Here is a 27,160-nt window from a genome sequence, read left to right on the forward strand (position 1 = left end):
TTACGTTTTGTACAACTAAAATAATTACAACTAATTTTTTAATAATTATTATAAATATTTTTATTATAAGTATTTTTTATAAAATTTATTTTTTGTTAAATACTCATTATTCTAATTGTACTTATTATTTTAGTTATACTCGTTTTAAAATATAATTAGATTGAGAAACGTACGATGCGTAGTGTAGTAAATCAATGATAATATAAAACATATTTTAATAAATATTATATTTTTTAAAATTAATTAAAATATATAAAAATTAATATTAAATTTGATGTATTTTTTATTTAAAATATTTTATAATACAAAAACTTTTTATATTGAAATGGTACAAAATTACATCTTTATTCGTTATATTGACGGACTTAGTCTTTTTATATGGTGTTTGTCCTCCTATTTTTATTTTTGGTTGTTGTTAGACTTGTTTAATCTTTTTTTTTATATGTTCTTATGAAGATATGTTCTTTTTAAACGGTTAACTTGTATGCATTTTCTATTGTGCTTTTTGTTCCATCTTTGTATGTATATTATATTCTTCATCTGAAGGAGTGCTTTAGATTTGTTTATTTTTTTTCCCTTAATCTCTTGATTGGTAGGTCATTTAAATCTGATGATATTAGTATTGGTGAAGTTGGTTCCTATAATCAATAAAAAATATAAATGAGCAATATAAATCATGTTTTGAATAAATACAATTTTTGTAGTATTACCTGTTAAATTTGTTGTAGTAGGAGTTGAGTTTTAGTATTTTTATTCGGACAAATATCTTAACAGCAGTGTATTGTTAGGAGCCATTTTTTAAAGTTAGAATAATTTACTTTGACTTATAATATAAGTGTGAGATTGTATAAATTTTTCTATTAAGATGATGTTTTAGTGTCATTAAGGACTTGAAGTGTAATTAGATTTGAGGCAGTAACGTTTAATAATTTTTTTATTTATTTTTTATCAAATAGTACAAAAGTTATTGTAGCACTTTGATTTGTAACTTTTAATTTAATTTTGAATATATAATAATTATTGAGTTAGTAATTTATAATTTGATGAAATTTTTTATGATAAGTATAATTGATGGAATTTGATAGAATTTCTTATAATTTAAATCTGTAAAAAAATTTTATGTTGTTCGTATTTTTTGTAAATTTTTCTTTGACATCGACTTATTTTTCTTCTCCTAATGCATATAGATTTTCAATAACATCTATAATAGTTAGAATAATAAATTTTTTATAATTTGAACTATAATAATTTTTTATGTTATAGCACGAAAACTTCATTTTTCGTATTTTTTGTAGATTTTTCTTTGACATCTTGTTTTTCTTCTCCTAATATATATATATATTAAATAAGTTATTTTTTAATAAGAATAATTTAAATAATATAAAGTAAAAATACCTGTTAATATTTTTATAAAGTCAATATCTCAAGTGATACAAACTCAAAATAATATTGAAAAATGATTAAAATTGATTCTTTGATTTAAATATCATACTGGAATAAGTATAATTATAAGGATCTTAAAATATAATTATATGTAAAGTATTGCAAAATTTTAAAAAATAGTAAAAGTAATAAGGGTGTTTTTTTTGTAAATTTGTTTTAAAAATACCATAAATATTTTTATTTTGTAATCATTTAATAGAATCATTTCTAAGTAGATAGGATCCTCTTCATTTATTAGTATAAATATTTTTTATAGGTAAATCACGAATTGTGAAATGAAATAATAGTGATAAAAGTCTTCTGTATAATATAAATAGGTCAAATATAATTGAATTTGAATATTTTTTAACTTCAAATTTATTATTATAATATTATTATTATGATATTTTTAATGTAAATATTTATTAAATTTAATTAATGTTATATATTTTCATTGAATAATAATATATAATAAATGAATTAATTATATATAGGAATTATGGTTTTAATTTTTTTAATATTTTACTAAAAGTTATCGGTTAATACGTGACATCAGTAGAATGACATCAGTAGAAGAAGAAATATAACTTAAATTCAATATACAAAGAGTTATTATCAACTATATAAATAAGAATAAGAATAGATATATAGACGATTTAGACGCCCATGTCTACCTAAATTGTGGTTGCTTCTAATGAATTATAAAGTAGTCTCATCCAAGTTAAATCATGGCATTTAAGCACGATTTATGTCTTTAATCCTAATAAAACATTGCTCTGTAACATAATTTACATAGATTTACATAAATTTAAAAAAAATCTATTTAAGATAATTGAGTAATATTAGGGTCAGATTATTTTATTCGTATAATTTACTCTGAAATTCATTTAAATTTAAAACAAAAAGGTGAATAAGTCCTTGAACTGGAAATGAGAGGAAAAATGGTGTAAAAAGGTGTTGTCTGCTGGTACTTGTGTATATGTGAAAAATGGATTCTCTCCAATTTTTTTAACACTGGACAAAATGTAATGTGATCTCTCACATTTGATTCTATAAGTGAGACCAGAAATAAATAAGAAAGAGAACAATCAATGGTTAGATTAAACACTGGATACTATCCAATTTTTTTCACCGGAGAGGATCCACTCCCGTGTATGTGCATGGTGTCTACAATAGATGACCCTCCTCTTTCCCAGTTTTATTCATGAAAACCATTTTTAATTTTGAAGAAACAACCCAAAAAATCAACAACAAAATATAAAGAATACATATAAGTTGTGGAAATAACACGTGAACTTTATTGCTGAATTAAAACACACCTCCAGTTTTAAAACAATACAAACTTCATGTATGTGAACATACATATCATCTTTATTCTAAAAAAACATAAACACCTCCTGTAAAATTACAGGTACAATTTATTTATGACAATCCTTTCTGCAATTAAAAAGATCACACACATCTAGCTACTGTAATACAAGATTACTCCTTTCACACTTCCTGCAGAAACACAGGTAATTTATTCATGCACACTACACTCCGGCCGAAAAAGAAAATCCTTCCATTAGTAGTTGCCACCATGGTGCTATCCAGTTACATTCTCATTGTATTCCGGGGGACACTGAGCCTCGACAAAGAAAATTTTGGAAATAATTATGTTAGTTTGGATCAAAATGATTGGACATTAAGACAATTATGTTGAACATTTTCTAGTTCTATCTGTTATCACGAACATATAGCAGGAAAATTACCGTACTCACTGGCAATTCAAGTGTTCTACGCTGTTTCTTCTTGATTGTACTATTAGCACTTTGGGCCAGCGTGATGAATGAAAGCAACAATAAGCTTCTCTCAGTAGGCAACAAGTCCCTGAAACATTATTATCGTTTCAACAAAGGACTATTGTTAAATGGTGAAATGATACAAACCGTGTATTGCCTTCTCTTTTTCTCATTATAAAAAGGGTACACTTCTCTGATCTCTTTTCTTTTTTCTCTCTTTTTTTTCTTGTTTTATCCAAACAGACTTGCCTAGACTTATAAGAATATTAACAAAATGAAAAATAACCATTTCTTTTTAAAGAAATAAAGCCCTTCTTTCTTTTCTTCTCTGTTTTTTTGGGGGTTAAAAAGCTTATCAGTTTTTCAGGTTTGTTTATAAACCACTACAATTGGTTTAGTAGGGGTTTGGGAAGAATGCACCATGTCTTAGGTACAAATTCCATTCAGTATATATAAAGTGATTCCAAACTGTGCATCACTACATACCAAATAAGAAAATGATCCAAGATATAATAAAAAAGAAAACGACCCAAGATTAGCACATTAGAGATTATGAAATAATCATGAGAATTAACTAATTCAGCACATCATTTGATATAAACACTCACATATAAGTCCAGGGGGCAGTAGTTGTGATAATGTGTGCTTTCTGAAACTGTTTCTGGACTGCGGCATTCAAATCACCATGCCAAGGGTCTTCATCTATTTTCCCTTGCATAAACTTGGGTAGCACGTCGCCATGAGAGAAAGTCTTCATCTTATTACACTTAGTGATCGTGCACAATAAATTACCATATAGCATCGGGAAATACAAAGTTGAATTCCCCGTGTAAAAGCTTTCAAGTTGTGGTAACTCGTTGAGAGACAAAGTATAGAGATTACTGAATAATACCATATCATCTGGTTTATCTCCCTCTTCATGAGCCACTACTTTCTCTAATGATTTACACTTGGTAATGACCAATTCTTGCAGTGCACCCAAACTTTTGGCAGTTGAAGATGTGAACAAATATTTCAATCCTGCGCAATTCTCTACCCTCAGTACCCTGAGATAGAGGAAAGACACGACAGATGAAGCTGCCAAGTTTGTCAACAAGTTGCATTCCGAAACCTTCAAGGTTTCTAGACTTTCAAGAAGAGGGGCCATCCAGGGGTGCTCAAACCCCATGGAATTGAGCTTGTGTAGATTGGTAATATTCAAATAATTGAGCTGCGAGAGCATTTTGGAATAATCCATGTCAGGCCTCTTTGGGCGGAAGATATATTTAAAGGCGCAATCTAGCAGCTGAAACTCCTTTAATTTCGGTAGTGACATCTTGGAGAGGAAAACATCTGGAAATTCATCTGTCTCATTATCATTGAAGTTATTCAGTCCCAAGTAATTCAAGTTTTGGAGGTCCACGTGAAGTAGTCCTTTCTCAATCATTCTAACATCTTCCTTACTCAGCTCTAGTTCCTCAAAATTGGAGGTAGTAACCTAGGATGTGAAATCAATAACAAATTAAATAAAAATAACGTAGCTGGGAATCTTTCTTTCTTAAATATAAAACAAGAAGATTTTTTTGGTGAAGAGTAGAATTCCATGAAGAGTGAAGATTTTTATTAAATTTAGACAAAATTAAACCCATTTAAGAACTTTTTGAAATTGTGGTACATTATAAGTGAGAAATGGATGGAGGAAGTTATATATCTATTTTATATTAACGAAATGAATTTAAACTTTTTTTTTAAGATGTCTTTTATTTTATGGATCCAATAACTCATCTATCTGTTAGTAATATATTAAAAGTTAAAACAGAATTAAAGATAGTCTCTATATTTATTGTTAGTTATCATCATGCTAATAAAAATAGGGAAAAACTCTGCGTACAAGCGATTAGGGCTTGTAAGTATTACAAGCCAATTAAACTCTAATCCCCAAAATTCGCTGTAAGTGTTACGTTCCTTACACGCGCTACATCCCTTCTTCTTCTCCTTCTTTTTCGATCGTTCTTTTCTCCTCCTTTCTCACTGGTTTGTCCTTCGTCGTTGACGTTAGTTCCTCCACATACTGTTACGGCACGTTTTCATTGCACCTTATTCTTCTTCTTGCTGCACGTTCTTCTTCCTCTTCCTCTTCCTCTTCTTTTCTTTTGTTTCTTGCCTTCTCTTTCTCCTTCTTCATTTACGTGCTTTTCTCTCTGTTTTCTTTTTTCGTTATTCTCGATTTCTATTGTTTTTTGACATCAAGCTCTGAAATCGTTTTTGAAGAAGAAGAAGTAGCAGAAGATGAGGAGGAGAAAGAGAAAGAGTTCTGAATTATGCATGATTTTGGGTGTATTTCTTAAATCCTTTGAGTGTATTTTCTGTAATCTTTTGGGTGTATTTCTATAATCGTTTGGGTGAATTCCTGTAACCGTTTGGGTGTATTTCTGTAATCTCTTGGGTGTATTTTATGTAATCGTTGGGTGTATTTCTTTAATCTCTTGGGTGTATTTTATGTAATCGTTTGGGTATATTTCTGTAATGCTTGCCATTTTTTCTGAAATGAAAAATACACCCATAGATATCAGTAAGATACACCCATAGATATGAGTCAGATACACCCATAGATATCAGTCAGATATCACTCAAATACACCCAAATGATTACAGAAATACACCCAAAGGATTACAGAAAATACACCCAAACGGTTACAAGAATTCACCCAAACGATTATAGGAATACACTCAAAGGGTTATAGAAAATACACCCAAAGGATTTAAAAAAATACACCCAAAATTCGTTGAAGTACATCTTATGCATAATTCAGAACTCTTTCTCTTTCTCCTCCTCATCTTCTGCTGCTTCTTCTTCTTCAAAAACGATTTACCATGAAAAATCGAAAAAAAGAGAAAACAGAGAGAAAAGACGTAAATGAAGAAGAAGAAGAGGAAAACGAGGAAGAAGAACGTGCAGAAACGAAAGATAAGGAGAAGAAGAAGAGTAAGAGGAAGAAGAACGTGCAGCAAGAAGAAGAAGAAGAATTTCAGAAACCATGAAAATCGAAAAAAAAAACGAAGAAGAAGAAGAAGAAGAAGAAGAAGAAGAAGAAGAAGAAGAAGAAGAGGAAGAAGAAGAAGAGGAAGAGGAAGAGGGAGAAGAAGAAGAAGAAGACGACGAAGAGGAACCGTTTGAGTGGGGCGCGTGTAGTTACGCTCCATTCAAAATGAGTTAATGCGCGTGTTAATGAAGTTTGGGCTGATAACTTGTAAAACTTGTACGGCCTTTTTACTTGTATGTGTAGCAGGCCCCATAAAAATAAGCTAATTCACATAGCTTAAGTATAATCTTTTATCTTTGCATTATGTCATAAGATTTTTGTTGGATTCGCGATATATTTTTATCTTTTAGAATAATCTATCTTTATATAATGTTATAAAATTCTTTTTTAACCTTAACTTTTCATATTTTCTTACCTTTTGTTTTTTATTTAGGTTACACTATTATTTTTAATGTTAATGTTAATTTTTTAATAGGTATAATTATTTTCATTATTTATTATTTTTAAAGACTTGTCCTACTAGGTTGGATCGACTACATGAATCAAACGACGCCATTGAGCTTTGTCATATATCATGTCTACAGAGAGACTGTTTACATGTAGATCTCGTTTGACCACCTCATGAATGGTCTTCTTAGGTCTTTCTCTGCCTTTCACCCCTTGTCTATCTTTCATCTCATCCACCCTTTTGACTGGGTGTTCTGTCGGTCGTCTTCTCACATGTCTAAACCACCTGAGACGCAATTCTACCATCTTTTTCACAATGAGTGCTACTCCAACTCTCTCCCTTATATCTTCGTTCCTTATTTTATCCAATCGCATATGACCACTCATCCATCTCAACATCTTCATCTCTCCTATACTTAGCTTATGTTCGTGCTCCCCTTTAACCGCCCAACACTCCGTACCATAAAACATAGCCGGTCTTATAGCCGTGTGATATAATTTTACCTTTAAGTTTTAAAGGCATTTTTTTGTCGCATATAAAACCAGATGCACTCCGCCATTTTGACCAACCTGCTTGGATCCTATGATTTACATCATGTTCAATGTCTCCATTATCCTGTATGATGCACCCAAGATACTTAAAATTTTTATCTTTTCGTAGGATGTTTTCTCGAATCTTCACCTCTATATTAGGGGTTTTTCCTTCTCAAACCGAACTTACATTCCATATATTCCGTTTTGCTACAGCTTATGCGCAGACCATACACTTCTAGAGCTTTTCTCCATAAGTCTAACTTCTTATTTAGGTCTTTCCTTGACTCTTCCATAAGGACGATATCATCGACAAAAAGCATGCACTATGGCACAGGCTCTTGGATGTGCCCTGTGAGTATTTCCAAGACTAATGTGAAAATGTATGGACTTAAGGATGATCCCTTGTGTAATTAATCCTATACCAATAGGAAATTCCTCTGTCACACCACCTTGAGTCTTCACACTAGTTGTGGCCCCATCATACATTAATCTTTCTTAGTACTATTATTTTTCATAAATCAAATACTCAAAAAAACTACCTTTAAAACTTCCCAGACCCTCAATTAAAAACAAAGCTTGGACGCCTAGCATTAGTAAAAGCATAATGATAGGGCCAGCATTTTTAGCGTAAAAAGGAGAGAATTGGGTAGTAATAGTTAAAAATAAGACAAAATTAAGAAAAAAAAAGTGTTCGTCACCTGGAATTTTTCTTAATTAAAATTAGGACTGACAATTCATATTTTATTGGTGGGTATCTAATTCGATCCAATCCGTTTAGATAGGGTAGACTATTTGATCCACTGCGGATAAGATAGGGTACAGTCCAGGTATACCTGCGAGTAGGATAGAGTACGGGTTTAAGGTGTACCTTACCCTACCCTACTCGCACCTTATATATAACACATATTTTATTAAAAATTAAGTATATGGTGAAGAAAGTGAGAATTAAACCTACAACTTCTCTTATGTAATAACTTACAATAAATGAACAATTACTAAACTAGTTAGTTAATTTAGTAATTTAAAGCATTAATTTTTTAATTTTTTATGTTATTAATATATATAAAATTTAAAATGATTGAATTTTATATTTACTATGAAAAAATTTGATATTTTTGCAGATAGGGTAGAATAGGGTTTAGAACTTTAAGGTGCGGATAGGGTTAGGGTTGAGAGATTTTCAACCCACGGGTAGGGTTAGGATAGAGTCTAAACCCTATCCTACTCTACCCATTACCAGCCCTAATTAAAATGTAAAATACTGACCATTTTCACTAAATTCATACCTTTTGTGCAGAAGAAAAAAGGTGGTGTTTGTCATCATCAGTTGCAAAACCATCTTCAACCCCTGGATTTGAATTCTGAATATCTTGTGCAAAAACTTTGAGCATTGGACAACGAGAAACGTATAATCTTGTTAAGACAGCAGACCAGTCTAATAAACTTTGCATTCCAGAACAAGTGCGCCTTAGCTTTGGCAAATCCCGTAGCACCAGACAGGTCAATTTGGGGAACAGAATAATAACCTCTTGGGGAAATGCTTCATCTTTTGCAACAATCTCCTCTAACTCCCCACAGTTTCTCACATCTAAATGCTCTAGGTTGTCTCTGGGAACTGATGCTGGAAATAAACTTTTTATGCTTTTACATTCCTCAACAAAGACTTTCTCCAGAGATGGAAAGCTGAGACTTGGTTTGGGATCATTGTTCCAAACATGAGTCAGAGTTGGAAGCTCCTCCAAAATGATCTTCTTCACCGGAATCTTAACAATCTTGTTTGGATCATCGTGTTCTGGTGGTGTGTCTTTCACATCAAATATTGCCGCAACAAATTTACATTTCTTTACTGTCAGATTTTCCAAATTTCTTAGAAGGGGAAGCAAATGAGATGGGAGCACTGCATTTGTCAAAAAGTCACAACCTTCCACCTCCAAATATTTTAAATAGTTAAAAGACCACTCAACTGGGATTCCTGATGCGCCAACCCATTTTCCTTGCATTTCAGGATAATCATTCAGAAATAAAAATGTCTGAAATAATGGAAGAAAATTATTAATATTATTGTCAGCTGATCGATAGAAAAGTATAATTGATCAACTATGACTTAGGTATTGTACAGTCAAAGTAAATGGAAAGTGAAAACTGAAATAATGTTAGAATTTACACTTAATTTATTCACCAAAAGGAAAATTTTATATGATTTCTAAAAATATAAATCTTTAAATTATATGTAACAAATAATTATAAATTATGAAATCGGATCCCTTTTGTTGGTGCATAAATCAAGTCCTTTTGATCAATTTGCACTATAATACAACTAAGCACGTTATATATTATCTTTTTATTCACAATATTTATCACGTGAATATATTCAGAATTTTAATTACTATTTTAGCATCTTAAAAAAGTTGAAACATTTATACTAATTTAATCTTCAAAAGAAAAATTATTTCATTTGACAAATTATCCTAAATGAAACATGTTAAGCATGCACCGAGATATAATATTTGGCAAAAAATTAGTAAACAATAATGTACATCTTTGAAGTAAGGTAAATAATTATCCACGTCTCAGTTATTCCATGATTAAATTAGTGCCACACCTGATTTAAGAACTGGGCTCCTACTGCGAGGTTGAGTTGATGATAATGAGTTAGTTGGACCTCCGATTTGTCAGCTCCGCTATGGAAAGAAACGCTGACTTTTTCTGAAGGATCTTCTTGTCTCAATTGTTGAGAGAAAATGATCATCTTGGGGCACTTCCATATCTTCGCCTGAGCCAGAGAGGGTAACTTTAAGGCAGCATTGCCTTGATAAAAGCATTCCAGGCATTCCAAATATTGAAGACTTATGCTTTTTAGCTGCTGAAAAATGATCTCTTCTGTGGCTGTTTCATCACCTTGCTCTTTTCGCACTATGTCTTTCAATGATTTACAATCATAAACGTACAACTCCTTAAGGTGCTTTAAGCTTTTAGCTGCTGAGGATGTGAATAAACACTGTAATCCATGACATCCTGCCACATTCAATTTTTTCAAACTGGAGGGATATTGTTCTATTGTCCTCAAAAGTGGACATTGAAAAACACCGAATTTCTGGAGCTTTGACAAGTACTCTAACCCGCCAATGGAGCTTAGCTCAAATAGGCAGCTTAGGGCCAAGTACTCTAAGTTTTCAAGGATCTTGCGATTTTGAGAGGGGAACAATATGTTCTTGAGGCTTGTGGAATTCATAATGCCCATTCTCTGTAAATTGGGTGTCCGCCTCCCAAGTATTTCACACTGCAAAGTAGAGTACTCATTATTCACATCATCATCAAAGGTTAACATTAGTCCCCTTAAATATTCAAGTTTAAGATCCTCGGACTGCTGTGACCATGACTTTAGCACCGAATTGTCCTTCGATTTCATGCTCAAAGTTTTCACCTTGGAAATGTCCTGTTAAAGGCAAAAAAAGAAGAAAAATAAAGGGCATGCTTATTGCTTGCCTCAGTTTGTGTTTAATTTGGATTTTAATAGATAGGAAATTAAGAGAATAATCACCTTTATATCTGAGAAAAGGGCTGGTCTAGTAATTGAAGGGCTATTTTCTTGTGGTGTCTGAAATAGTTCAAATTTGTTGCAGTTGAACGGATACAAAATCTTTAACTCTGGACACTCCAAAGTGAACATTCCATCATAAAAGTGAGTGAGTCGCGGCAAGTTAAACAATCCCAACCATGTTAGATAAAGAAACACAAATTTTTTTGTTTCACCACCTCCACCACTACCTTTCTCAACAATTTCTAGCAACTCATCACAAAAATGTACTTCAAGTTGCTCAAGCATCTTAAGATTTGTAGCTATGGCAACAGGAAACAAGGCTTTCAGTTTTCTACAAGACTTGACAAACACCTGCTGCAGATTTCGAAAGCGGCTGTCATTTTGTTTATCCTGTTGGGGCCACACGTGAGTCACATTTGGTAGCTCTTCCAAAGTGAGCTTCTCCAACTGGAATGTTCCCTTGATGTCATTCATTTCAAATATGCATGTGATGTTCTTACAATTTCGCACTTCCAATTCTTTTAGGCTCTTCAAACATCGAAGAACAAAAAATGGAATTGCAAATGATTCAAATTTACACCTTTCCAACGTCAAAGTCTTCAAACTGTAAAACCAACCTTTGTCAAGAGCTTTTTCAGTCTTCCAGCCTTCTTCAAGTACCAAATGCTCGGAAACACTTATTTTGTCCATACCTTCATAATATTTCTGCCAACATATTGCAAATAAAGTTACGATTCAAGCACATCCCAAAACACAATCAAATTTCTATCCATAATATATGTATGTAAATAACTCTTAAATCGAGTGCAATAATCGAAAATGAAGTGTGATGAAAGTAACTCGATTTTACCTTATTCAAGTTAAAAAGAAAAAAGAAGCTGAATCAAACACAATTTACCTTCTTATTGTATATATGTTCTATTGTGGCTCGTAAATCACCATTCCAGCACAATCTCTTCTCTTCATCACGTACAACATACACTTTTTGCATAATTGTTGGCATGGTTTTGATTTCTTTTTCAGAGAACTTTTCCATTTTGGGGCAAGCACTCACCACGAATTTCTCCAATAGTGGAAACTCAAGAGAACAAATCTTGGAACTGCAGAAACTTTTAAGATTCTTCAAAGATACAAGTTCAAGAGCTTTCATTTGTTTAAAAACTATCTTATTATTAGTCCTGCTCTGTTCATCGACTTCTTTATCTACTGTTTGATGATCTGATACAATAATTTCCTCCAGAGATTCACAATTGATTACCTTCATTGTGACGAGTTGACCCAAGCTTTTAGCTGTTGAAAGTGGCATTACATATTTTATGCATTTACAATATACCACTTCCAAATTGGTCAAGAAATTGAAACGTATTCTCTCCTTTGAAGGCACTATAGTATCCAATTTAGGACAATTCTCTAAAAGCAATGACTCTATTCTTTGAAGAATTGCATCATGTTCAAAGCCAATCTCCTTAAGACAAGACAAGTTGGTTAACCTCAAGGTTTTTAGCTTTGGAACAACTCCTATGTGTTCATTTCCATCGGAAGAGGACTTTTCTTGAGACTCCACCAACTTGTCAAAGAGACAATTATCCAGCCATAGGCTCTTCAAATTAGGATTGCTGTGAAGGAAACGAAATAGAATCTCAGTGTCCTCTAACCGGGACAAGCGAAGAACTTCTAACTTGTCTCGTCGATAGCGAGTTGACGAACTTGTATGCTGTAACTCAATATGCATCGACCTCAACTTATTCATTACCTATATAGAAAATAAACATATAATTTTGATGGTTTTCCTTTACTATAAATTTGTTCTGATTTCAAATGTTTGGCAAGTAGTTAAACATGAATAATGTGGTGAGGTATATTAACATAAACGAGTCATAATTTCTTTTATAAGGTTTGGATCAACACATGACATCTAACATACAAGTTAATATAATTTCTTACTCATAAATGCTATGGGCACATAAAAAATCAATCACTAAATCAGTCACCATATATTTGAATATATAATTTAACTCATTTTCAATGTATTTTGTATTTCAACTGGCATTATATAGGAGTAGCTGATTTGGTGACGGAAATTTTTTGTAGTTATTTCTTATTGACCGAGATATTTACGTAAATTCAAATAAATTTTTTGAAAGGCTGCTTGATATTACCTTTTCATGAAAGAGTGGCTTTCTTTGAGCAGATGTTGCGGCTTGAGAGGACGGAAATGTTTCATGCAAGAGTTGGCTTTCTCTAAATAGTTCGAGCTTGTCACAAAGTTCAATAGACACCTCATCTAATTTTTCACACTTCAATTCACAATGTCCTCCACAGAAATTCTCGAACTCTGGTAGCTTAGAAAATTTAATGGAGGTTAGCTCAGGAAACACCAAGGGAACAGGATTGCTTGTGCCGCTGCTGCTGCTGTTGTCGCTGGTAACATTTTGCACTGCTACAATTTCCTTTAATGTGGAGCAATCCGATACAACTAAACATTGCAGATTTTCAAGCTGGTGTTTAGCAATGGTAAATGGAAATATATTTTTCAAGTTGCCACAACCATGAACTGTTATGTTCTGCAGAGATTTCAGTTGAAGTGTCCCTTCTTGGTCTTGCTTGCATCTCAATATACTTTCCAGTTTTCGTAATGATTCCAAATGAACATCCCGCAATAAAGTTTGGTAGGGACGAGCATACCAGTTCTGATCGGCGGTTAGGTCAAATATAGTTTCCAGTGACTTGCAATCAGTAACTGTCAAGCTGCTTAGTCCTTGAAATATTCCCTCCATGTCATGACTGAAAACACTCACCAATTGATTGCACTTTTCAATGACCAGTGTGTCCAGTTTCTCAACCGGGACATTAAGATTCCATATCTTTCTCAAACTGCTCATCCTGCTCAGCTTTATATTCTTCAAATTTGGAAAAGTAGCATCCTGCATAGATTTACAGTAACAAGATAATAATCAAATTAACAGAAGAACACTGCTAGATTGCACGAACTATAAACAAGCAAATCCACTGCGAAAAGAAGGTAACTTGATTAATTATTATAAAAAGGAGGTATGTTGATTTTGGTCACTCAAACTTGAAAACTTCTCAGAATGAGCTTTTTACTTTAGAAATGTAACTTCCGTTAACTTCCGCAAGGCTTTCGTCTCGCAACTATTAGTCCTGCACTCCTACCAATGAATGTAGTGCTGATGTGAATGTCACTTTATGTTGTATTAGCCTATTAGGATTCGAAGTAAGTCAAAGCTAAGTCGAGTCAGGTCAAGGTCAAATACTCCTAATAACTAAGCTCCATTCGTTAACAATCCAGGCTATTTTTAAAAAATTAAGCTCAGCTTCTACCAAGAGCTCACGGCTCAAATATAATTCATAATTCTATATAAATAAATTATAATTAGATATAAAAAATATCAATTATATATGTTTAATCGATCTATATATTCTATAGCATTCACCTAATTTATATCATCTATCATAATTGTATATAAACATTATACGTATATGTAAAATTGGAGTCAAATACTATTTTGGTCTTTAGAATTTGGAATAAAAATAAAAATCGTCCCTAATTTTTTTTGTCCCTATCAAAATCGTATCTAAGGTTGGATTCTGGTTTAAAATCATCCTTTTGTTGCCAATTTTTTTGCGGACAAAATTACCCCTTATTTTTTTTTGTGGAGATTGGTACACCTTATTACTCGGCATCCTCCGAGGAGTCCGTTGCCATCGGTGGCGCGAGTCCAGATACTCCGCTTCCGTTCACCGTTCGACCGACGTCCTTCTCGTCATCGTCTTCCGTCTCCTCCGTCATGCTGGATGCTGATGCCGTGGAGTGTTTTGTGGGGTTGTGGAGGGAGAACGAGCTGGACTCGGAGTCAACTCGTGAACTGAGAAGGTGAGGGAGAAGGCCAAAAGGATGGGGATGATGATGATGGTTCGGAGCATGATCGGGTTTGGAAACCGGCGGGTTGGCTCGGATGAGGTAGCGAGTTGGCGACAGTGGTGGCAGGAACAATGGCAACACCATTACGTTCTAGATTAATAGAGTTGACTCGTTTGATCTGTCGATTGCTTATTGTGGATTAATGAAAAGTACTACTACTGTGAATCGGTGAATCCATGCAAGAGATGAATGAGATTGGAGGAGTCACATGATGCTCATGCCGTGGAGAGAAGATTGTGTGTATGGCTGTATGCGTTGGAGTTCAAGGGCAATTTTGTCCGAAAATTAAGAAAGGATGATTTTGGAAAAATAATATCTTAATCGATCTTGACAATTATCTCAAAAGATAATCAGACTCTGAAAAATAAAAATATTTTTCTGAGATTGATTAATCTTCTATCAATTTTTTTTGTATTAATAGAATAGACTTAGGTAACATGTTAAACTATTTATTTATTCTTTTTTTTAAAAGAAGTTTAAGTATAATCTTAAACGGAACATTCTCTCTATTTAAACCGTTTCTTTAGTCACAAAAAAAAGTTTCTTTATTTTTTGTTTAACTTGTTTAAATCACCAAAAAATTATTTATTTATCCATTAAATACCAACTAAAATTGATAGATTATTTTTATTGAAAGTCATATTATATTTCGAATAATTGTTAGGATAGTTTAGTTTATTTTTAATATTTTTTATTTTTTTAATTTATTAACTAAATTTATTGTGTAAAATTATAAAATATTAGTGACATCACATAAATATAGTCATCAAAAAAATATCACATAAATATATTCTAAAGAGATCATTAAGATAAAGACTAATTAGTTCACAATGTTAAAGAGTAAAGGTCGAAATAGATATTTTTTGTTAGAGACTTTATAATCCTTCAAAAAAAATTTTAGGATCACCATAGATATTTCAATGATGATTTTAAACCAAAATACAATTTTAAAGATGATCTTAAAAGTAAAAAATAATAAATATTAAATAAGACAACTTTTAACTTTTAACTGTTTCTTTTATAGCATTACTGAATTTATAAACTAATGTGAATATATTTTAATATTTTTAACCTTTAATCAATATTTATCTAAAGTTAATTTATATGACTTAATTAATATATACTCATTTTGATTTAATTTTTTAATAGAAAATGGAAACCCACAAATTTTAATTACATACCTTAGCAACTTTTACAGGTCCATCAGGAAAGATGTTCTCCATCTGGTAGCATTCACTAACATAAAGGCTTTGAAGCTTCTTGAGATTCTTTGCCAATGAGAATGGCAACAAATATTTCAAACTGTGACAACCACTCACATCCAAATGGATCAAATTTCCAAAATTAGAACTTTGGTCATTCCATATTTGATCTATTTGGATCGACCTCAACTCCAGTCTCTCTAATACTGAAACTTCAACCTGCCAAGTTTAATAAAACAAAAATTTTATCAAATTAATTTTCTCAGCTCCCAACCGTGTGATATTTCATCGTATTATTTTATTTTTTTGCAAATACAAATATCAAGTATTGAATTACCTATTTATTAATCTTCAAACTTTCCAAAATTTGACATGCTCCCTTGGTGTAAAATTTAAACCCACAATCATTAATTATAGAAGCAAAACTCTTATTATCTTTTTTATATTTAGTTGGTCGATATTGCAATATTTATTATTTAAATTAGAACATAAATTTGAAAAAATGGATTATAGACACTTCAATAGTGTGTAAAAAGAGGATTGAGATAAACTAATCTCTTTATATCTCAAGTTATCCAGACTAATTTCATTTGTTACTATTCACATATTAACAATAATATAAATAAAATAAAAAATATTATGTGTACATAAAAAAATCAGTTATCATAAAACAAAATTATGAGTAAAATCAATTTTTTTTCTCAACAAAAATGTGTGTTATAATCAATATCTGCATGAAGGTGTACTTTAAAATGTTAAAAAGAAATAAATAAAGAGGAGTGCTAGGGGCAATAAATTTGTAATTTATAGTCATCAACTAGCTATTATTTATATTTTTAATGGTGTGAGATTTTATCAAAATTATATGGAATTACTTAATTTTTTTTGCTAATTAAATACTGACAAAATTTTAATAAAAGTACTGCCCCTAGACTTTCTCATAAATAAAAGTATGCAAGATAGCTTAGAATTGAGAAATGCTATTTGTACACCAAAATTAGTCACTAAAATTAGCCACCAATGTATTTGTGTATAAATACATATGTGGTTTAATTTATTTTCAATGTGTATTTGTATTCCAACATATATTTTATACTAGTAGCTGATTTTAGTGGTTGATTTTAGTGTACACTTAGCATAACCCAATAGAATTAGATCATACCTTTTCATGAAATAGGAATTTGGTGCTTTCTGTTGTTGATATGGAATAGAATCCAATGAAGTCTTTTAAAGATTGTAGTGTCAGAGTGTGTAATTTAGGGAGCTTAAGCATCTCACTTTCATCAGGCCTCTCTACAGGAACAATCTCCTTTAAAGAGTCACAATCAAAAATTTGTATTGTCTCAAGAGCAGTTAGATGCTTAAGCAAAGAAGGCAAGAAGAGATACTTTAATTTTTCACAGAAATTGATTGTGATGGCTTTCAAGTTTACAAAAGAGGACTCAGAAAGAAGATATGAAGAGAAGCATAGTCCCTCGATTTGCGTCACTTTATGGAGTTCAAGAGTCTCTAGTTTCTCAAAAGCCTTCTCATGATGCTCCTCCCTGTCCTTTGGATGAATAAGAAATTGGATATCATGATTATTCTGAATGGCCAGATATTTGAGATGGGAAAAACCTTTCAAATTCAACTCATAAAACAGATCTTGAACACCATTGAGTTTTCCCAGCAAAAGATACTCAACTCTTTCGAACAGCATTTTGATTCCCTTGTGAGAATGAATATGAATGCCACTTTTTTGATGTATTGCCAAAAATCTCGACAATTCATACTTTTCTGGCATTTTAAAATCTCTCTTCATATATCTATTCGAAGAGCCAATGACAATTTTGTAACTAGATAACTTGTCAAAGAACAAGTTCTCTGGCAAATGGTCCACACTTTGTATTTGTATGTCAAGATTTGTCAATTGATTCAATTCTCCCAATTCTAATAGGCTAGCATTTTTCCTCTCATCATTTTCGTCTCCATTAATAATCTTTGGCCATTGAATTTGAGTCTTTCTCATGTACAACTCCTCCAAAGAAGTAAGACGTGAGATTACATCGGGTGGAATGACTCTAAGTTTAGGGCAATTACTTATGTCTAGGGTTTGCAACTTAGACAAATCCCCTAATTCAACAGGCAAGCAATTAATATTAGACCCTGAAAAGCTAAGAATTCTCAGATTCTCCAGGTTTTTTATGATGCTTAATTCCTCACTCAAACTTAATTCTTCTTTGGATGAACTTAGCGTGCAATGCTCCAAACAGAGCATTCTGAGTTTGGTTAAACAACCAACAGATGAATCGGACGGTGACAGATTAATGCCAGTTAAGATCAACACTTTGAGCTCTTTCATTTGTTCGAAGAACTTCTTTGGAAGTTTCAATTGTGGATCATTATTGATAACTTCCAAGATTTTAAGTCTATCACATGTCATTGTCTTAGTAATGGCATCAATGATATCACAATGCCGCAAGGAAATAGCAGCATACCTTCTAAGCTCATCATCATCTGGCCATTCATCTACTCTTACTTTGTTCAACATGAGCATGTGCCTCTCCTTGAATGCTATCGACAAAGCCGCATTGCGAACAAGATTTTGCATCGTGTAACGGTCACTCGAATAGCTGTCGGACAACAACCCTGACTCTCTAAGTTTCATAAGCATCACTTGCACTCTGCTTCTGGTGTCCTTTACTGTGTAGATCCCACGAAGAAAACCCAATCCAATGCATGCTCTCACCAGATCTGAAACTAATGCATCGTTATCCATACAAGCACAAAGCAAGAAGGTTATCCTGAGCTCCTCGTTTTCTAATAGATCGTAAATCACCCGTGTAGAATGCTCAGGTGTTCCTGTCATTGTCTGCGTTTCAAACTTCTGATAAGTATCCTGCCAAACCAACCGACTTCGGCCTTTCAAGGCCTTTGCAGTTGTAACTAACGACATCGGTAATCCATCACATTTTTCGACAATCTGAGCTGGCAATTCTCCAAATTCAGTGCTCTTGTCACCTATTCCTGCTATTTTATTGAACAATGTCCTTGCGTCCTTCTCGTTCAAGAGTTCCAGAGGGACAACTAGTTTTGGCCTTACATCCATTTGATTCAGCACTTGCCTCACCTCTGAGATAAGCAAAACCTTGCACCCTTTATAGCGCTCTTCTGTTGTCAACGCTATTACCGAATTTGAAGCTAAAGAAGAAGAAGAGGAAGCATCAGAGGCCTTCTGGGAATTCATCATCACACCACCATCTGCTAGGCCTTGTTGCTTTGTCTCCTCATTGGGAGTGCTTGAGCCAAGGGACTTCTTTCCTTTTGGATTCTTCTGATTTCCATCACCACTCTGCCATGGAATCCCCAATATATTCAAATCAACTTTACCGTAAAGATCATCGAGGATTATAAGAGTACTCTCCTTCTCTTTCTTCAATCTCTCTCTTATTCGACTTGCTCTTCCTTCTTCACTTTCCTCGTCAAGTTTCATCCACAGCATGTCAGCAATCTGCCCTTGAATCTTTCGGATGTTTGGACTTTTCGTCACATTCGCCATGATCACCACATCGAAGAGCTTCGGCTTTTCTTGATCGTTTTGAACTCTGTTAACCGCTTCCATGACTAGAGTGGTCTTTCCCACACCAGATGGCCCGTGAACACCGATCATTCTAGCACTCGAGTCTTTCAATGCATTCGTGATGTCTTTCATGGCCGTAACTCTCGAAGGAAGGCTTTGATAATCAACATTTGATAAAACAAGACTCACTGAAGGTGGCCCTCGACTACGTGATATGATATCAAACTTTGCCTTCTGTAACTGACTCTCAGCTTTTCCTTTAATTTCTATTGATTTTTTGCTAAGAAAATATCTTGCTGGCAAATTAGGAGGAAAGCCAGCTAAACATTTCATATGGGCTTCTTCTTCTTCTTTTTCGAACTTTTCATAGGCATCAATGATTGTATCAGCCCCGTCCAGCCATTTTGACACGTCATCATATATTTCTCTCCCATGGCGGTCTTCATCCTCCGCAACCCTATCACCCAGCTTCTGTCGCTCTAGCTTGAGCTTGTTAACTTGATTTTCTAGATCTTTAATGTTTTTTCCATAGTACAGGAGGTAGTTCAGCTCTTGCTTTAAGATCTTTGTTGCCCATTGGACAAGCCAATCTGGTAAAGGAGGTGTAGGAAGAGCCATGCTTCATTCTTGATCTTGTGCAGTTGTGCAACCCATCTTCTTTCTTCTGCATGTATGCACATGAAATTGCAAATTCAATCATTAAAAGAGTTCATTTAATTAGAATATTTAAATCAACCATGATAGTACATACCAAAATTATCTACTAATATAAAATATCGATAATGTTAAGAAAATAAAATAAATATTGTTTTTGACTAATTTTTTTTTGTTATTAAACATTTCTGATAAAATATATATTAAAATATAAAATACGTATTAAAAATAAATTAAATAACATATACATTTATGTATAAATATATAATCACTAATTTTAGTCTATAAGTAATATTTTTATATTTAAATTGATGTTTAATTAAAAGCCTGACTTTTGTGCATTATTATAAACGACTATATTATGTATACACTAAAATCAGTCACTAATATAAAATATATGTTGAAATATAAAATATACATTAAAAATAAACTACATAACATATACATTTATACATAAATATATAATGGCTAATTTTAATATACAAATAGTATTTTTGATACATTTATACAAATAGTATTTTAGTATACAAATAGTATACACTAAGGCTTTGTTTGGATATAAGAAAGAAAATAAAAGGAAAGAAAATAGAAGGAAAAGTAAAATTATTTATATGTTGTTTGGATGAAAAGAAAATGGATGAAAAAAAATAGAGAGAATTTTTTTTTGGATGGAAAGAAAAGTGAAAAGAAAGAAAATTATAATAGTATAAAATTACATTAATACCACTATCTATATTAGATGTAAATTATAATTTATTAATGATAAAGGATAAATGTGTAATTTTATTTATGTTTGCCACCTTTTTCTTCATTTTCATCTCATCTTTAGAGTGAAAATATTTTAGTGGGTCTCACACTATTTTTTTTCTTTCCATCCTATTTTCTCTTCTCATCCAAACAACAAAAAACTAACTTTTCTATCTATTTTCTCTCCTCCCATTTTCTTTCCCTTCAAATTTTCTCCAAAATATTTTTATTTTTATGTGGCAAAAAATTTAGATGATGATTTCTCACATGAAAATATCTTTATATAAAGATATAAAAATGTTAATTGCATACTAAAATTAGTTACTAAAATTAACTATCATATATTTATATATAAATATATGTATAATTTAATTTATTTTTAATATACATTTTATATTCTAACATATATTTTATCCTAATAACTAATTTTGATATATACTTATCATAATTAATAAAATAATTAAAAATTATTAAATAATTTTAAAAATTAACTAAATTACTTAATATAACACGTGAATATTTGAATTATCATCTTCATATCAAAATATTTTTATGTAACCAATTATTAATTTTTATATTTCTATATTTTTATGATCAACAAATAATTTGTCTGAGCTGTTTCTCCTAACAAAAGTATATTCATTTTCTATAACACGGTATATTTTGTTATTGTTTTTTTGATAAGTGCTTTTAAAAACACTATTTGTTATATGAAGCACTTTTTCTTTAATTTATATTTTTTTCACACTAAATAACAAAATTCTTATATATATAAAATTTCATCAGGATAAAGAAAACATTACCTTCTTGTGAACAACTTATCTTGAAGAAAAGAGTGGGCACAATAAACAGCCTAAAAAACAAACGAAAATGGAAAAAACTTAGAAAATAAATAAATTAAAAAGACTTCAGAATCATCACTACTTTCGGGTTAACAAAAGTTATCAAGACATTACCCCAAAAAATATCTATCTATAACAGATTCAAGCTATTAAAAAAGTTTATATTCTTTAAAAGATCAGATAGTTTGTTGGAGTCAAAATATTTTTAAAAAAATTTGAATTTGAATCTTCTATCATATTAAAATATCTTTATTTATTAAACTATTTGTCTCTTTAATTATATATATAATTTATTTTTATTTTGTATCAATATTGTCTATAAATTTATTATTTTATATTTTATAATTTTAAAAATTAAATTATATCTTAAATTTAATTATTATTAAAAAAAGACAGACTTATTGACAGATTTTAGGTTAAGTCAAATTTAACAATAAATCAGATTCAGTATTTATTAAAAAGTCTATACCAAATTATATATCAGATTTAGGCCAATATACTCTATTACAAATTTAACCCATTAAAAATAAAACCTGATTTGAGCTGACTTATTTTCACTCCTTAAGCACTCATATTTAGATGCTATGCGTTGCAATACATATACGCTCACTGACTCACATACAGTCATACGTAGTTATGTACTCTAGCGAATTAACTTACCTTTGAGTTTATTAGAAAAAGAAAAAGGAAAAAAAAAAAGTGGGCTCCAATTTGTGGGGAAGTAGCTTCAAGTCATTAGGTGGCCAAAGGTACAAATATAAAGTCGTCTGCCATTATTGAAACAAAGAAATGAATTTGTGGGTGGGTGACAAAGGTTTGAACGTGGGTTCCATGTTATCTTTTGACTACTCATTATTAGTAAACATTTGAGAAATAATTTTAGTTAATTACAAAAAAAAATTGTAAAATTTTAATATTTAAATTAAGTCTTATTTTTATTTTAATATTTAAAATATTTTATTTTTACCTCAAAAATTTTATTTCTTTTTATTTTAATTTTTAATTAAAATTATTTTTTTCAAAAAACATATTTTTAATAAATTTGTTTACAAATGTAATTAAAAAATAAAATATTTTATTCTTAAAACTTAAAAATTTTACACTAAGTAATAATTTTTATAATTTTTTTGTCAATAACAATTTTTTTTAAAATGAAAAAATATTTTTTAATCCAATTTTTAACATACAATTTCTAAATATTTATTTACATGTTCTCCCCAAAATAACTGGGATTGTCATTTTCTTTAGTTACAGATTAGCATGTACTTACTGAAATAAATTCTTATCTATACCAAATATAGCAAACTTGTTATTTGTTAATATTTCCCCTCTCATTTATCGTTCCAGCCAAATACTAAAAGAATTACTACCTTCTTTCCAATTTTCTTCGCCTCTCTCCTTCCTTTCAATTTCGTTGTTTGCCTGGGACCTGATGAGGATCAACAAGACAAATTAAATGAGCAGAACTCAACCATTAGATATGAAATTATGCTCATGAGTCATGAACAAAATCAGAGAGGTAATAATACAATTTCAGGATTGTTCAAGAATTCTTCTCAGTTCTACAAAGGTAAAAGATAGTACGTAATAAAAGTTTTAAAGTAGCTACCATTTTTCTTTAAGGAATATTAAGAACTAATATTTTTCTTTTTATATTTATTTTATATTATTTGAACAGTACTAATTAATTCTTCTTCTTTTTTTCACTGAAAAAATTTGTCATTAGCCTTTTCATTTTTTTTTTAATTTTCTATCATTAGATTTTGCTTGTGTATATACAGTGTAAGAGAGTATCTTTTTGAGTGACAATAAAAGAACAACACGAATCTAGGTTTATCTCCTCTTTAATTTTACTCTATTCGTCAATCCTTCTTATCATCTTATGTCACTCTTTTAGTAGTAGTGTTTCCTTTCTACAAGCATGTCTCCCTCTTTTCTCTTTAATCTTTATACATTTTTTAGAGGTTAGAATTTCAAACACAAGAAGAAAAAAGAGAAGAATTTGAAAAGTATAGTATAGTTTATTTTCAATATTTTGTTCTTTAAATCCTTCTGTTTTCGCTTTTTAAATATCAACTCACTAATTACAGCAAAATCTATATAATATCTATTCCGATACTCTCTTATAAAAGTGTTATATGCTATTTGTATAATAAAATTAATTATTAAAATCAATTATTAATATATTTATATATAAATACATGTTATAAATTCATTTTTAATATATATTTATATTTTAATATGTATTTTATCTTTATGACTAATTTTAATGGGCGATTTTGTTGATTGTTCTCTTATTATATATGCATGGCTTTCTCAAAAGCAAGGGTGACAGAGTGACAGACAATAAATTAAGTAAACATTTTTTGGAAAGAAACGGTATAATAATCCATGCATGCTCCGATCCTCCTTTTTGGGAGATTAATTAGTATAGAAAAGACAAGATCACAAGATATATAGAGAAACATACCTCCATCAGCAGCTAGAAGCTCCTACTAATGATAAAGTGGCTAAAAAGAATCATCCCAAATTCCAATTAAGTAATTCCAAGAATCACTTCAACGCAGTGAGAATAACAACCTAAGATTTATAGCAAAACTAGTGCAGAAAAAGTGAGGAATTATTGTATCTGCTCAATTATTGATTAGTAATTATGTTGATGGTCTGTGCCCTGTGGGAGTGGGGACTCATTGGTTGTTGTTATATGTACACAATGACTTGGTGGTGATGATGATGATAGTGAGGTAATTTGTCATCATGTAATTATACTAGCGTTACTAGTCAAATCCTATTTTATTCATTAATTTGAAATTACAAATTCGTGATATTATATGATTTTCTCTTAATAAAATCAAATCATATAAATAAATAACAAAAATAAAATTGAAAAAGAGAAAGAAAAAAGAACAGTAAACTAATATTATTGAAAATGTAAAATACTTTTCAAAGATTTAACCAATAAAAATTTCTCAATAAATTTCAAATTATGACAAAAATTAAATATCCCGACATAAAAATTTTGTATTTACTTTATGTTGGGATACTTTGTCATGATTTAAAATTTTGTAAGGTGGATATTTTTGTCGTTTAATTTTTCAGTGATATTTTTACTAGTCAATAATTTTTTTAAGAATGTTTTTATAGTTTACTTAAAAAAAAGAAAAAATAAAACAGAGAATATACTATCAAAAATATCTATAAATTATCAAAATATTGACAAAAGTATCTTCTATATTTGTCGACAATAAAAATATCTTTAAAATATTTTATAATGGAACAAAAATAACCAAATCATACAATTTTTTTATAAGCGACAGGTAATTTTTGTATTTGTCAAACCACTTGTGCAATTGATTCGAAATTTTGTGAGAATATTTTGATAAAAAAGACTAAAAATGATAAAGGATAAATGTGTAATTTTATTTATATTTGCCATTTTTTTCTTCATTTTCATCTCATCTTTAGAGTGAAAATATTTTAGTGGGTCTCACACTATTTTTTTTTTCCACCCTATTTTCTCTTCTCATCCAAACAACAAAAAACAAAACTTGTATAAGTTATTTTTACTGTCTGATTTCATACATGGTCTGTATATGGCTAGCCAGTTTAAACTCCGTAAATCGTGGCTAGTGTCTTATGATATTATACTATTATACTATGATGTTTTGTTACTCTGTACATATTTTCTATGCTTTAAGTCAGTAGCTTTGTTAGTACGTTTTGCGCTCTTAAAATTCTATTTTTGAACTATGTTCTTCATCGAGCTTCTAGTTATTATTACTTCCTTCTATATAATATATGTGTAAGTTTAGAACTGTCGTAACCTTTGATTAACCCTTGCTTTACGACGCGAAATAAGGTTTAGGCTAATTAGGGTATTACACAGCCAACCCGACAAGTCCGAAAACCTTAAACTGTCCCCCGTCGCGCATCCCCATGAGTCTATGCATAGATTTCACATTCATATATCATTCAAATCACTCATTTGGGGTTATCCATACCCGGAAATTCATACGTGCCCGGTCACCCTTACGACGTAGGGTCAATAGAGTATCGAGATTCAACGTGGAACACGTAGTGGAGAGCCACGGTTCTGTTACCCAGAAAAACTCGTATCTCAGATATCATAATTCATAAGCCATTTCATATTTATAATCAATATATCGTCATTTACCAAGCCATAGCATTAAACTTCCTTTAACATTCTCATCTTCTTTATAAAACTCCTTGGCCGATCACTTTATTCAATCCAAGGCAGCCTCACAAGCAAGAACACAGCCCCCCAAACTCAAAGAAACCAGCCACAAATCAAGCTTCAATCACCAATAAGCCTCCAAATACTCACTTTTTACTTCCAATGCATATATATGAACTTAATTCTCACCTAATACACATATATGTTCCAAATCAGATTTTTCCTAATAAAATTAAAATTAAATTAAAGTTTAGAGAAACCTTACCGCTCCCATACGCGTAGCAACTCAACCCAATAAGCTCCGGGAGCTAAATCGAACCTAAAACACCGAATTTGGCAAGATTTTATCACATGAGCTCAATTTCTCAAATAAAAAGGGGGATTGAGAATCTGAAATGAAATTGATACTTATCCATAAAATTGATCCAATAGAAACGTAGAGCTCGACGCGCTAGACGCATGACCGCGAACAGTGCGGTGAACGGAGCTCAAACGGAAAAGTTATGGTGGTTGGAAGGTTGTTGAGGGTTTAGGAAGCTCTCTTCCTCCCCCAACGCTATTCAGCGTTTCTGATGCAAAATGGGGAAGAAGGTGATTCTGTCCCCTTTTAATTATGGGTCCGGTTGGACCCACGGACCCGGTTCAACCGGTTCGGTCCATTCGGTCTAATTTTAGGCCAAATTTTTGAAATTGGTATCAAAATTTTCATTTTGACGAGTTCTATCCTATTTTGATATTAGTTTTGCATTTATAATTTTCCTAATTAAAATTTAATTTATTGACTAATTATTTACCGATTTTAGCGGGGTTTATAAATACAAATTATATAATAAAGGTTAGAGTTATGTCTCAAAATAGTCTCTGAAGTTGCACTGAAGTCTCAAAATAATTCACGAAGTTAATAATTATTCAAATTTATCCTCGAAGTTGCACTCCGAGACTTAGTAGTCCCTCAAGCATTTTTCGTTCATCAGAACCTTGAAACGACGTCGTTTTGAACATAAAAAAAAAAAACAAAAAAAAAGAAAAAAAACATAGCATAGAACGCCCCAATTCAAAAAAAAAAAGAAAAGAAAGAAAAAAAAAGAAAGAAACGTAGCATAGAACTCCCATCCCACCCCTTCCTAATTCTCAATTTGTTCCTTTTTCCATCCCCATCCCCAACTCCTTTTCCTCTTCCAACCTTTCTCTTCCCCTTCTCCATCCCCAACCCGTCTCCTTTCTCTCCTCCAGCCCTTCCTCTTTCCCTTCTACTTCCCCAACCTGACGTC

At 31.4% G+C, this 27,160-nt stretch overlaps 1 protein-coding gene and 1 long non-coding RNA gene across 7 annotated transcripts in view; both read right to left on the reverse strand.

The window, feature by feature from the left end:
* Positions 1-24,414, reverse strand: part of LOC112736444 (uncharacterized) — a 63,049-nt gene extending 38,635 nt beyond the window's left edge. The window contains exons 1-13 of one of the 6 annotated variants that reach the window (XM_025785932.3): positions 24,165-24,414; positions 23,065-23,123; positions 21,656-21,705; positions 17,055-20,115; positions 15,872-16,111; positions 12,907-13,671; positions 11,646-12,500; positions 10,748-11,452; positions 9,809-10,642; positions 8,493-9,236; positions 3,812-4,680; positions 3,183-3,291; positions 2,698-3,043 (exon numbers count right to left, since the gene is read on the reverse strand). In XM_025785932.3, the coding sequence (XP_025641717.2) occupies positions 3,008-3,043; positions 3,183-3,291; positions 3,812-4,680; positions 8,493-9,236; positions 9,809-10,642; positions 10,748-11,452; positions 11,646-12,500; positions 12,907-13,671; positions 15,872-16,111; positions 17,055-20,069 (8,172 nt within the window). In that variant the 5' untranslated portion in view covers positions 20,070-20,115; positions 21,656-21,705; positions 23,065-23,123; positions 24,165-24,414 and the 3' untranslated portion in view covers positions 2,698-3,007. Of the gene's footprint in view, positions 1-2,697; positions 3,050-3,173; positions 3,292-3,811; positions 4,681-8,492; positions 9,237-9,808; positions 10,643-10,747; positions 11,453-11,645; positions 12,501-12,906; positions 13,672-15,871; positions 16,112-17,054; positions 20,116-21,655; positions 21,706-23,064; positions 23,124-24,164 lie in introns of those variants that run through there. The other 5 variants (XM_025785923.3, XM_025785916.3, XM_025785907.3 and 2 more) reach the window with 5 other exon arrangements.
* Positions 24,415-25,814: 1,400 nt separating this feature from the next.
* LOC140177808 (uncharacterized) lies at positions 25,815-26,470 on the reverse strand. The gene is made up of 2 exons (XR_011869280.1): positions 26,155-26,470; positions 25,815-26,078 (listed from the first exon to the last, which is right to left on the reverse strand). It is a non-coding gene; the product is annotated as an uncharacterized lncRNA (long non-coding RNA).
* Between the last annotated feature and the right edge of the window lie 690 nt (positions 26,471-27,160).

Source organism: Arachis hypogaea, chromosome 2 (genome assembly GCF_003086295.3).
Source record: "Arachis hypogaea cultivar Tifrunner chromosome 2, arahy.Tifrunner.gnm2.J5K5, whole genome shotgun sequence".
Classification (NCBI taxonomy): Eukaryota; Viridiplantae; Streptophyta; class Magnoliopsida; order Fabales; family Fabaceae; genus Arachis; species Arachis hypogaea.